The sequence below is a fragment of the Vicia villosa genome, unplaced genomic scaffold, assembly GCF_029867415.1.
Source record: "Vicia villosa cultivar HV-30 ecotype Madison, WI unplaced genomic scaffold, Vvil1.0 ctg.000010F_1_1, whole genome shotgun sequence".
Taxonomy (NCBI): Eukaryota; Viridiplantae; Streptophyta; class Magnoliopsida; order Fabales; family Fabaceae; genus Vicia; species Vicia villosa.
The window spans coordinates 1,872,670-1,886,133 of record NW_026704940.1 but is presented as its reverse complement, the minus strand read 5'-3'; the positions used below and the strand labels follow the sequence as shown (position 1 = coordinate 1,886,133).

General features: G+C 30.9%; 1 protein-coding gene across 1 annotated transcript; it reads left to right on the top strand.

Annotated features, from left to right (window-relative positions):
- The first annotated feature begins 1,295 nt into the window (after nt 1-1,295).
- On the top strand, nt 1,296-3,901 carry LOC131621713 (uncharacterized). The gene is made up of 3 exons (XM_058892755.1): nt 1,296-1,476; nt 1,646-3,498; nt 3,586-3,901. The coding sequence occupies exon 2, from the start codon at nt 1,894-1,896 to the stop codon at nt 2,494-2,496; it is 603 nt and encodes a 200-aa protein (XP_058748738.1). The 5' UTR covers nt 1,296-1,476; nt 1,646-1,893; the 3' UTR covers nt 2,497-3,498; nt 3,586-3,901.
- The last annotated feature ends 9,563 nt before the right edge of the window (nt 3,902-13,464 follow it).

Genomic DNA, 13,464 nt, shown 5'->3' with positions numbered 1-13,464 from the left:
GAGATTTGTTATGAATTTGAATTTTATTAATTATAAATATGTACTTTTTTTGTTTTTTTAAGTCTAATAATTCTAGACCTATGTTTTGGATTTGTGTGATTAGTTTTAATATATATATATATATATATATATATATATAAATTATTGAAGAGATTGAGAAACACTTGAGTAGAAAATAAAATTTGTTCTTATAATTTTCTTTATTAACTTTTAGAATATAGTGAATTGAAGAGCTACTATCTCTTTCTCTTTTAAACGTAGATCATTTGATTGAATTAGACATACAAATTATTTGTGTTTTTCGTCTTCTTTTATATTCGATTTCCAATAAACTTTTTTGTTACATAAATTGTTATAATTACTTAAAACCATTTATTTTGGTCGCCTTACTTATAATAAAATTATGGAAAATGCTAACTAGTGTCCTTGAAGCGTTCTTTAAGTGATTAAAATAGTAAGTTTTTATTAAAATGCGTGTATTTAATGCATTAAACGTATATTGGAAATTGAAATATTAACTTTTATAAAAATATTTTATTTATTTAATATGTTTAAAGAGTACCATGAGGGTTCTGGTTAGACCATCTTCAATGGTGCGACCCATTCTTGAGTTCTTTATGGGTCCCACCAGTCATATCATCTCAAAACATTTTATTTAATTTTTATTTTATTGGTGTAATTATAATGGGTCCCACAACTTTACCTCATAAAGTAATTTGATTGAGTACCATAATTTTTTACTAGTTGCATTGCAATGCAACTGTACTATGACATGACCAATTATTTGAATATTTAATTATTATATTTATGTACAGTTGGAGAACTCAATGGAAAGTACTACCATTGGAGATGCTCTTAACAAGACTCTAAAATTATATATTATAATAAAACTTATAATTTAAAATGTTTACAATAGTGGAAAAAGTAGAAATACTTAATCAACATCCGCGTATTCAACTTTGTACATATTTAAAAAATTTATTTTTAGGAAGTTATTTATTTTCTCAATTTCAATGTATTCAACTTTGGAGGTCTATTATCATATAACATGAATATTTATTTTATTTATTTATATATCCTCTCCACTTGCAATCGATATTACCTTTACGTCTATATTCATTCATTTAAAAAAGAAAGATATTTATACTTATCTCACTATGCGACCAACCTAACCCAGGGGTAAAACAGTAACACTCATAGTTATCCATCACGCGTCTGTTACTCGGTGAGTGGACGAAGAACACACAATGTCACGTTCGTAAATATCCTCAAAACGAGACCCATTTTCCAAACACACGTTCTTCAATTCCAATACATTTTTATTTCACTCTCTCACTCTTTCGTTTCTCAGATCCCTTCTTCTAACCCTTTCTTCTTCTTCTCTTCTCTTTTTCTGTAACCGTTTACACAAACCCTAAAAAACCACCACGAAGAACCACCATAACCGCTCTCACATACTCTCTTCTTCACTATTCGGTAATTTCTCACTCTTAACTTTCTCGCCGTAAAAATCTCCATACCTAGTAGTTTACTTTCGATTCATGATTTTTCAAACCTTCCTATGTTTTTGTTTTGTTTTGTTTCATGTTTTAATAAGATTAATCGTCTGAATATGTTCTTGTTCGTGTTGTTTTTGCTTTTTCAGTATCGGAGATTTTGTTATCGTCGCAGGTTTCGAGAAATTAGATCTGCTGGTTGATCTAAACCGTTTGTTTTTGATAAGCTACGTGGGTTAGTTACACTGTTACGACGTACTTTAGGGTTTTGCTTTGTTTGTGGTTTGTGGTTTGTGATATTTGATACGTTGTACTTGGTCTTGGTCTGGTACTTGTTCTGGTCTGAGAAGTGAGATCTGTAATTTGATTCTGTGAAGTTAAGGTTTTTGTTTGAGAAATGGAGACACTTGTTGTTGTAGCTCAGCATAGGAACCAATACTATGGTGGATCTAAATCGCCACGATTTGGTTCTTCTTCTCCTTCGAGTCACTTTAGGGGTATTAATTGTAGAACTTTTCAAACTGGGTCTGGTATTCTACCAACACCGTTTAACTCCACTACTTCGGCTTCGCCGGATAATAAACTGAAAACACCTTTAAGTACTCCGGTTTCGAAATCTGATGGTAAAAGTTTGTTCAAAGATGCACCTAGTAGTGCCCCAGTTTCTATCAGAGACAATGGTTGTAGAAAGGAGGTAGCTTTTGTTGATGCTAATGGTAGTTTTCTGCTTTCGGAACTTTGGGCTGGACCTACTTATTCGAATTCACCACCGCCTAGTTCTTTGCCGATTCCAAAATTCTCTGTTAGGCCCAAGAGGACTGTGTCTCTTGAGCTTCCTGTTTCTGCTTTACCCGAGATTGAAATGCGCCAGTTTGCTTACTCTGCGCCTTGTTCCCCTCGTCAGGAGGATTCCCCCTTTGCAAAAGATTTCCTTGTTAATGATGATTCTGCGACTAAGACACTCTGTCGCATTCTCAATCTTAATTTGGATGATGAGTGATTGATGCTCGAAGGAGCAAATGGTTATTGTAAATAAGTCTGTCTTTTTTTTTTCCTATGAAGTTCAGTTAGTGTTAGTTTTGCTGTGTATATAGAGTGGCCAAATAAAAGTATGAGTTTGGTTGGTTGAGTTTGTGTAGCTTTCAGCAGCGGTGTATGTAGTGCCCTTGATAACAATGATTAATGGCTGTCGTTGGTTGACATTCTCCAGATTTTGGAAATTTGATCAGGTTTGACATTGAGGGTAATGTCGAAAAAAGGGTAAGTGAGTGTATATTGTAAAGCTCTTTTGGGGAGCAGGTTTTGGTGGTTTTGGTTTGTGACTTAGTTGACATTGATGGAAGCTGCAGAGAAAATGGTATGGAGGTAGAGATGACGGTAATAGGTGGGAGTTGCATGATGGAATATAGTTTGGCCTGAAGAAAGTTACTTGTTATATCGATGAAATATATAGTTCACAGCATCATTTCTTCTCAGAATGATTAACTTAATTTAATCTGATTAAGGATTTAGACCTCTTGCTTTAGTACATACTTTAGGTTGTATCTAATCTTGATCTTACCGAAACTCTTTAGACCTCAGTCCTCTGGTTTTTAATCCTCTCTTGAAATTTCTTTTCTTTTCTTATCATATATATACTTCTCTAGCCTTGTAGGTGACCTACTGTTTACAAGTTAGTAGATAGTTACAACCTTTCTTTCCAGTCCTAATCCTCTTCTCTCCTAGCTATCTTTTGTTTCTCCCTCTCAGAGGGTAAAGTTTGCCCCTTCACCATCTTTTCTGTTTTTTACAAAGAAAAGCTGGAAGGGTTTGGTTTATATAGTCTTTTGTAGCTGAATGCTTTAGCTTCTTTAGGTTAAATCCTTGTCACACTGTATGTTACTTACCATTCACTTAAACCCGTTTATGTCCCATTTCCGCCTTTTGGTTATTTCTTCTTTCTTTTGTCTTCACCTGTCTTATCCTACATGGAGATTGTCGACTATACTACGCCGAAATTAAGGTAAGTTCTTGCTTGATAATACTAATGCTTTTGTATTATTTTCTTATGTTAACTGCTGTTTCTGAGAATTGTTGTGCTGTGAATCAGGGAGGTGTTACCGCACTGATGCTGTTATATTCTACATGGCTTGTTCAACTACAAGTTCGTATCTGTTCGTGAAGTCCCTTTTGTTCGTAAACTTTGCAGTGTTTTGTTATTTTGTGCTTTTGTAACTTGTGGAACTTTGCTTGATCTGTTGAGATAATTGCTTAACGGCTATGATCTACATTTCATGTTTTGTATCTGAGTTAAGGACCAAGTACTTTGTATTCTCTTGTCTAGTTGTTGGGTTGCTTTGAAAGCTCTGATACTATTTTATGTTTTTAATATAATGTGGACGTATTTGTTTTGTTCTTAAACTGAATTTTGATATCTGCTCATTAATCTTTGGTCTATTATTTGCTCTGATTTGAATTCTTGGGAAATATTAGGTGTCTTTTGTCTGAATATAATTATTCTTGTATAAGAATGGGAATTTATAATTACTTTTACAAAAGTATTTTTGTTAACTGTATATGAAAAATGCTTTAGAAACATTTGAAAAATAAAAAGGGAGTAAGTAATTATTATTTAAGGGCATGGAAGTATGAGTATAAATTTACAGATGTTTTATTTTTTCAAAATTATGTTCATTTTTGATAATTTGAATTTTAAAATTAAATTGTTATATTTCAAAGTTGAAGGATGCTAAATAATACTCCATCTCATAAAAAATATCTTATTTAATAGAATATTCTTATTAATTATAGTTAGTGAATAGTTTAATAAAATGAATTAATAAATAAGAATATAATAATAGGGAATACTAATAATAAATTCGTTTAAGACAAAAAATATAAATACAACATTTTGAATGAGATAGAAAGAGTAACATTAGTGGCCGTCTTTATTTAAAATGTGAGAAACCACACAAACTACACAAATGATTAGTTCAATTTGTGGTCGTCCTTCTTTAAATGTGAGAAACTATATTTATTTTAAGCCTTGAAAAGTAGAAGAGTTTTGTAAGTTTTTGAGTGATAATAACAGTTAGAATTTCAGGGTGGAATTAGGTGACAATGAATTTTGTATTTCTGATACATGCATATCAAACATGGGGTTAACATTTGATTACCTATCTGGCTATCTTCCCATATCCAACCAGAAACAGTTGTATTCTCTCTTCTTTTCAATCATTTTTATACAGCTTGTTTTTAATAATAATAATAATAACAATAATAATAATAATAATAATAATAATAATAATAATAATAATAATATTTGTTTATGGTTAGGAAGGAAACGGGTGTTCACTCTTGTATTCATGTATCATTTTAAAGGTTAAATATTGCATATTTAGGTCTGAATTTGTTTTTTTCGAATGTGTGATTGGTCTATTAACCTATTTAAAAGTCTATTTTATTTGAACATAGGTAAAAAGACAATTGATCTCATGTTTAAATAGACCAACAAATTAAAAGATCAATGAAATTAAATGATTGTTCGCAATAGTTTATTCAAGTTTAACTAGTTACTTAAGTTTGTGATAATATTTTTTCGAGAAACTTATAAAAACAACTTATATAACATTATTCATGAGGTTTGTTCAATTTATTTTTATTAGTTCTACCAGATAGCTAACTTATTTTTGCATTTAAATTCAAAGTATAAAATATATTATAATAACAATAATAAATTTATTGATATTTATTTAAATAGATCGGACTTATAACCTTGAAAGCTTTTTTCATAGCCGTGACTTGACCATTTTAACTAAATAGATTTTAAGAAAAATTAAGTCTTTTTTATTTGAAAAAAATTCGACTCCATTTTAACAAAATAGATTTTAAGAAAAACTAAGTCTTTTTTATTTGAAAAAATTCGACTTGATTTGATCTGTGTAAGTTAGGTTATAAGCCATTGTTAATTGATCTAGTCTATTCTCATTCATACACGTAGTTTTTTTTATAGACAACTCATTATAATTTTTTTGTTCATTAAAAAATAAAATAATTTTCTCTCTCTCATTCGTTATTATTACATCTCATCTCATAAATTTAAGGCTTAATTGCAACTTTGATCCTCCTATTTAACATTTTTTTTTTAATTTTGATCCCCATTTTAAAAACCACTATTTTAGTCTCTTTTTTAAGATTTCTTTTGAATTTTAGTCCCCCTTCAAATTTTGGGGTATTTTTTAATGAGGTGGTGCCACTTTTGCTTATGTGTCATTGCCAACTCAATATTTAAATATTCCATTTTTTAAAATTACTTTTGATTTTTAGAAAATTATAAAATTAATTGTTTAAATTTAGAAAAACAATATTTAAATATTCCATTTTTTAATTACTTTTAATTTTTAGAAAATTATAAAATTAATTGTTTAAATTTAGAAAAACAATATTTAAACATTCCATTTTATTTAATTACTTTTGATTTTTAGAAAATTATAAAATTAATTGTTTAAATTTAGAAAAACAAAAAATCGCTCAATCCACACCGCAAATACCCCTACTCCGCGGTATAATCTCACCATGGAGAGAAGCAATTTATGCGTAAAAACATACTTCCTGCGGTCACAATTACAAATAAAAATAACTAATTTTATATTGATTAAATTATTTAAGTGTAATTAATATTTTTAATTTTATCTATAATTAAAATAAAATTTATTATAATATTCTTAATTATATTTAATGAATTAAATATCAATAATAAATATTTTTTAAATTAAATTAAAGATAAAATAGTAATAGAAACATTAATTAATGTAAAAATTATCGACTTCAACTAAAATGTAGAGCAGTCAAAATGGGCTCGGCCCATCGGGCCGGCCCATAAGCCCATTGGGCCTATATTTTTAATGGGCTGGGCCGAGTCAAGCGCCCCATTAAAAAAATTTGGTAAATTTTAGGGAAAAAAGATTGAGATAAGATATGATTGCATAAATGTGTTTTCAAGTGATAAAGAAGAGTTAAAGAGGATGAAGATATATTTTCAAGATGATGTGATCAAGGAAATGGTTGTGAGATGAAGAAAAAAATTTGATAAGTATCGGTCATAATATTAAGTTACTTTGTCCTTTTACATGGACGTTTTTGTGGTATTCATATATATACTTATGGATAAATATTTTAAATATCACTTATATACATTTATGATGACTCTCTATTTATATTATGTTGCATTTATTCATTATATCATTTTTATAAAATTAAAACAATAATATTAAAATATGGACAGGACTGCCCCATCGGACCGCCCGGGCCTTTGAGAAATAGACCGGGCTCATTTTATGTAACCCATTAAATAATCGAGTCGGGCCGAGCTAGCCTATTTAAACATAGTAATCCATCGACTCGGAACGGACTGGGCGGACCGACACATTTGACCGCTCTACTAAAATGTAACATATTATTTTTGTTTGTAACAGTCACCGAAAGGAGTACTATAAAATAAACACTTTCTGAAAGTTTCTAGGTGAAATAAAGTCATAAATGAACTTTGATTAAAATCTCTTGAATTAATCGATAAACAGTTTTTAAATGATTAAAAACCACTATTTATAATTAAAAATGTATGGAAAAAGAGTTAGCATGTACATTTATAGTTGACCTCCAATTTTCATTCTCCATGACAATTACACAGCACCATATTCAGCAAACGAACTATTCCTCAATCACTCCAAAAATTCAAGTCAAGAAAATCAATATAGTTGGGATGTTGCTATGATATTTCACCAGCAACCAACTTTTCTTTTTATAATAAAAAATTAATCAAGTTAAGATTATGCGTGCCCTAATATCATCCACCATATGAGTTGTAAATTCCATAATCTAACATTACTTTTCCTTTCATCAAATATGTATCTTTACAGTAATCATAATAACTAAAGCCAAAGTTAGCCTAACAATAAAAGTGTAATGTCTATATATTTAATTTCGACAAGCCATGTGGGTTGGTATGTTCCAACATACAAAGAAAAAAAGAAAAGTGGGATGAAATAAGGTTTAAGTTTAACCGTAAATAAGTGAAAATAAATGTTAATGGATTGCAGCTCCAATAATTTTGGAGAGATTTACGACGTGTTTGTTTCAGCTTTAAATTTTTTTTTTTTTTTTTGTATTTTGAAAAATAGATTTTTTAAAATTGTTTTTTAAAATATTACAAGTTTTTTATATTTGTTTTTTCTAAAATGAAACACTAATTTTGACATCTTATAACATAAACATAAATTATTGAAGACTAACACTTAATTAAAATCGTAATTTTTTAAAAAAAATTGTATTTCAAAAATGTTTTTTATGAAAATCTATTTGAAATAGCTTCAAAATTAAGTGAATTTTTGAAATTTCGATATTCAATTTTTTTTTTCCATAAATAGATGAAATACCTAAAATCACATTTTAAAAATAACTATTAAACAAAATTTTCATTTGAAGCTTTTATAAAAAATTTCTTTGTAAAAATGTTTTTCACAAAATTTTATAACACTATAAAAATCATTTTTAAAAAAAGCCAAAACAAACGAACCCTTATTTCTCTACAATTTTTATGGATATATTTTATACATAATTTTTTTGGGTGCATACATATTGGTATGAATTTTCTAAATGTATTTTCAATTTATCATACAAAGGCTGTCTATTTTAGTTTAGAAAAATGATTTTTACAATTGTTTTAAAATACTAATTCAAATGTTTTTTACAGAAAAATATATCTTAAAAATAACTTTTACAAAAGATGATTTGAAATAATTTTAAATTTAAGTTTTTTTTAAAATTTTAATATATTTTATAAAATAATAAAATATTTAAAATAATATTTTATGAGAAATTATTCAAATTAAATTTTTATTTAAAACTTTTATTTTAAAAAATGTTCTTCACAAATTTTAATTAAATAAAAATATATAACACTATTAAAAAAAAAAATGAAACAAACAATTCAGAGCCACGCCTTTACATATTTAAAGCACAATTATAATATATATTGGATTAGTCATTGAATTAGTTTTCGGAATTTTTCTTTCCTTTCTTTTTGGTTTCTCCCACACCATCGTAAAAAGATTATAATATTTCTAGTGTCCGAGAATGCATTATCGTACTCACCCTTTTCACACACAATTAAAACAAAAATAGTGAGAAATTCTTATTCAGTAAAAATTTGATAAGGAGATGCATCTCCGTATTCACGAAAGGTTGATCCAAAGATGTAGCTCTGTAATTCCCTTTAGTTCATTAGTCAGTGAGATTTTTGGAAATGCATCTCCGAAATTGGATCTGTTAGATCAAAGCAGAACAGACGAAAACAACAATGACATAATGGAACCAACATAAATTAACTACAAAATAAACATTACATAAATTTAACATTACCTATTATTAAAAACAAGTGGTTTAGGACGTTGCAATATTCTTATAATATCTTCGATCTTTGCATCGTCACATCCACTTTAATCAGATCCTTTGTTGAGTAAAGTTAAAAGGTACTCCACATCCCCTTCAAATCATCATCCACCATACGATATCCGCGCAATTTAAATGGATACTCACGTTTTACTTGATTCCGTGTCATCTCGTTTCAACTTCCTAATCTTTCGTTGGTACGTGCCACTTATTTCACATACCATTGTTACAAATGCTTGTCTTCTATCTGAACCATTGTCGAACCTTCCAATTACAACACCCCATTTCCCGGCCTTCATACGGATCCATTGTAGCATATGTTTACGATCAAAAACCACTTCTTTATCTGTAAATTGTGCATGAACATCCACCTCTACAACGTCTAGTCGAGCACCCAGTTTAACATCAACATTCGCTTCATCCGGTTGAACATCATCATTCACTTTACCCAGTTTAACACCATGCTTCACTTCCAACGGTTTAATATCCAAATTCACAATAGCTTAGAGAAACATATTCGGGTGCACCATATCTATTACCACCAATTATAAAAAAGCAATGTTAAAATTCAAACCAACGGGACATTTCGGATATGCACATCCGGACCACACCAAACTTCTTTCGGAGATGCATCTCCAGACTCAACGTTCATTTTTCAGCTATAAACTTTGATTAATGCAAGAAATGAGGGATGAAATGAATGATATTTACTGGCAATTCTATCTTGTTTTGCTCCCTTTGAAGGGATGAAATACAAGAATGATATTTTGGTGTTGAAAAGTTGATTGAGAACGAGAGAAAGTTTTTCAAGAATTTTGCAATGGAGTTTCTTTTTTAGCATGAAGAAGAAGCTTATTCAAGGTGGTATTTTATCATTTCATCGTTGGGCATTTTCAGAGATGCATCTCTGAAAATATCACTTACTCCCTTTGTCCCATATTATAAGCAAAAGTTACCTTTTCAGATTCATTAAATATTTAATATGTCTGGACTATATATAATCCAGATACATTAATTATTCACTAAATATAAAAATATAACTTTTGCTTATAATATGGGACGAAGTGGGACGGAGGGAGTAGTTGTTATTTAAATCAGTTGTGTGAATAACAAAACCCCATAAATGAATGCAGGGGATATTGCGGAGATGCATCTCTAAAAATGTCCAAACATTATACGAAAATGCATCTCCGAACCATATTTTTAATACTCCCATGAAACTCAAAAAAGAGAAAATAGATATAATTTTGGAAGCGTCCGGAGATACATTCTAGACACTTGAATGACAATTTCAAATTTTCAAAAATATATTAGGCTCATAATAACATTTCTCTTAGTTTTTCTAATTTCATATTTAATTTAAGTAATATACATGTCTTGTTTCAAAGTTTTTTCATCATTTCACACATACCAATTATATGTATATACCTAATATGATTAGTTTTTGGATGAAATAATTTTCAATAAATTTTTCCGTCTTAAATAAACTTAAATATAAAATAATTTATATTCAAATAAGTAGTGTAAAAGTAAGTTTAAAATTGATTCAAAACTAAAAACTTAACCATATTCATTCATTCAAATTGGGTATAACAACTTAGAATTAGGCTAAAAATAAAAAAGGATTAAACTCACATCATACAAGTTAATAGCATAAAATGATAAAATAGATACATACACACTAATGCCTATAAATATGAGAAAATTGAACTGTGCCTAAAATTGAACTTAAATTTATTTAAAGTATATATATATATATATATATATATATATATATATATATATATATATATATATATATATATATATATATATATATATATATATATATAGGAGCATATCAAGTGAGAGCATTTTTAAATGAGAGATGAGAGGAAGAAATATCAACCATTGAATTTATCAAGAGAGAGAAATTAATAGCCTCATTAATAACATTCTCTCTCTTGATGAATCCAATGATTAATATTTTTTCCTCTCATCTCTCATTTAAAAATGCTCTCACTTGATATGCTTCCTATATATATATATATATATATATATATATATATATATATATATATATATATATATATATATATATATATATATATATATATATATATATATATATATATATATATATATATATATATATATATATATAAATTATTTCACATTCAATTAATTTTTCATAAACATCAAAAGCAAGTCGTGTTTTATTCTCTAGGTCTAATTCATACTTTGAGTAAAGGATGATTGATTTGAGAGTTTTTGTAGTGTAGCTAGCAATGATTTATCTATACCTGTTTGGTGAAATGGGTAGCTTTTGAGATAATCTTGTTGATTAGCTAGCTAGGTTGATATATATCCATCTATCTATCTAAATGAAACTTATGTGGAACAACGGTGTAGAATACATTTCCCATCGCAAGACATTGAAAGATTCCAAAGGAGTCACCATCTTTTGTTTGTTCCTCATTATCATTCACTCAGCATCTTAGCACGCTCACCTTTTGAGTTTTTCTGGGTCCCAATTTTTGTTTTCTTATTGCGTTTTTGAGTTTTCACTCGGCTTTGCCATGTATCTCTAGGTATCAAATTCTTTTAGTAATGGTTCACTAAGGTAGAACACAATGAGGCCACCATTTTAAGAATGTTGGCTTTTTATTACATTAACATATGTTCTTGTTTGGTTTCTTCAACAGGAGTATACTTAAACTCAACAATGACCGGATCAAAGGGATTTGTATTGCATGCATGCACATATATTTCCTTCGATACATTAGTGGTCTTTTAATTAAGATAATCTTTATATATATATATATATATATATATATATATATATATATATATATATATATATATATATATATATATATATATATATATATATATATATGATTTTACCGATTGATCAGAATCAGAAGGTGGTCCAGAGACGTCTTGCACAATGATGGTGATGAGGAGAAATGGGTTGTACCTGCAAGTCACTCCGACCATCAAGTAAGTAGGAGCACATATATGTTTGAATGTTCTAGGGTTTGAAAAATGTGTTATCTAGCCCTCTCAAATGAGAAGGTTTTTATATTGTCCCTGGTGCTTGGCCATTGGTCCACGTTTTGGACTGGATCGTGGATCTAGGTCCAAAACGCGTGCCTGCCAGGATTCTGGGAGTATGTTTTAGAATTCTTGGAGGCTGCCCGAAACTAGCCGTTGACCGGATAAGAGGTACTTCTGGACGGCAGAGACACCGAACGAGCAGGGGGAGCATATCAGATGTCTTGCTGCTGGCGTAGATGTAGGTCTGGCCGGGGTAATGATGGTACATTGTCCTCAAGCCAGGTGGAGTTGTGTCCTCGATAGAGGGGCAGGTGGAAAGGGGCTTCCTTTGCCCTCAATTGTCTGGGTCAAGGCTATTGGGCCGTCCTGGGTGCAGAACTGGATAGGGTCATGCCTAGCAATTGGGCCAGTCCGGAACAGGAGCCCCTCGAGTCGTTGCTCCGAGCATGGGAGTGATGACTTAAGAGTGGCTCTCGTTCCGGGAGGAAGAGTTCGTACATGTGATGTCTGTTTCTCGAGGAGGTGGCATCTTTTGGGCTATCTGAGGAGGAAAAGTTCGCGAGGTGAATTATCATTGTCGTGAAGGTTCGGCTCGCGGGGAGCTACACAGTTTGATTGGAATCGAAGGTGTAACGTTATATACGTACGTCGAGCCATGTGTCGTAATTAATGCGCAATATTGACTAGTTAGGCTAGGCTAGGCACGTGCTCGGACACGTGCTGCATGCGTTATCTATAAATAACTGGGAACTCAGTCCACTTTTCACTTTCGCTTCTCTTTCTTCTCTGTGTTTTCTACTCGCAGCCTGCTCGTTCAGTACCTTCCGCCGCTTTCTACCGTATAATTCATCTAACCACCGCACCGTTTATACCGAACACATACGTTTTTCAATTTCTCTCGCTTTTGTTTGTCCTAATATTTATTTTTGATTAGAATGCATGTTATTAGGATAGGAAGAGGATAGATTTTGGGTGTTTTCCGATGGATGTTGGTGTTTGACGATGGCCGTGCCACTTTTGGACGTCGGCGCCGCCGAGGACGGGCAAGGTACTTATAGGAAATTGTTATTTCTCGACCAATTAGGCGTTGTCGGCCAATCAGATTCTGGGTTTGAGAGGCAGGTCGCGTGAGTCTTGTGGTGATCTTCATGCGAATTCCAATCGTAGCTTAGATACTAGGAGCTCGACGATCTAGAGTACTTCCAAACATGTATCCTTTGCTTGGGATATGTCTGGCCAGGAGGAAGACCTTGATACTTCCGGGGATGAATGGATAGTCGTGGGTCCTTGAGAGACTCCTTCCACGTTTGCTACGACCCATGAAGACGCCTTTACGATTGAGGGGACAAAGACTGGCCCGCCTAGTGTCGAGGAAGAGTGGGGAGTTTCTTTTCCTGAGGAGGACGAAAGGATTTCTTCGGTGTACCCGACCAATCAATTTCCTATGTACGAGATCTGCTTCTGGGAGTTGGGACTTTGACTGCCCTTCAACAAGGCCAAT

Bases quoted from the DNA above. Each gene is read 5' to 3' on its own strand.
- LOC131621713 (XM_058892755.1), top strand. From the start codon at position 1,894: ATGGAGACACTTGTTGTTGTAGCTCAGCATAGGAACCAATACTATGGT.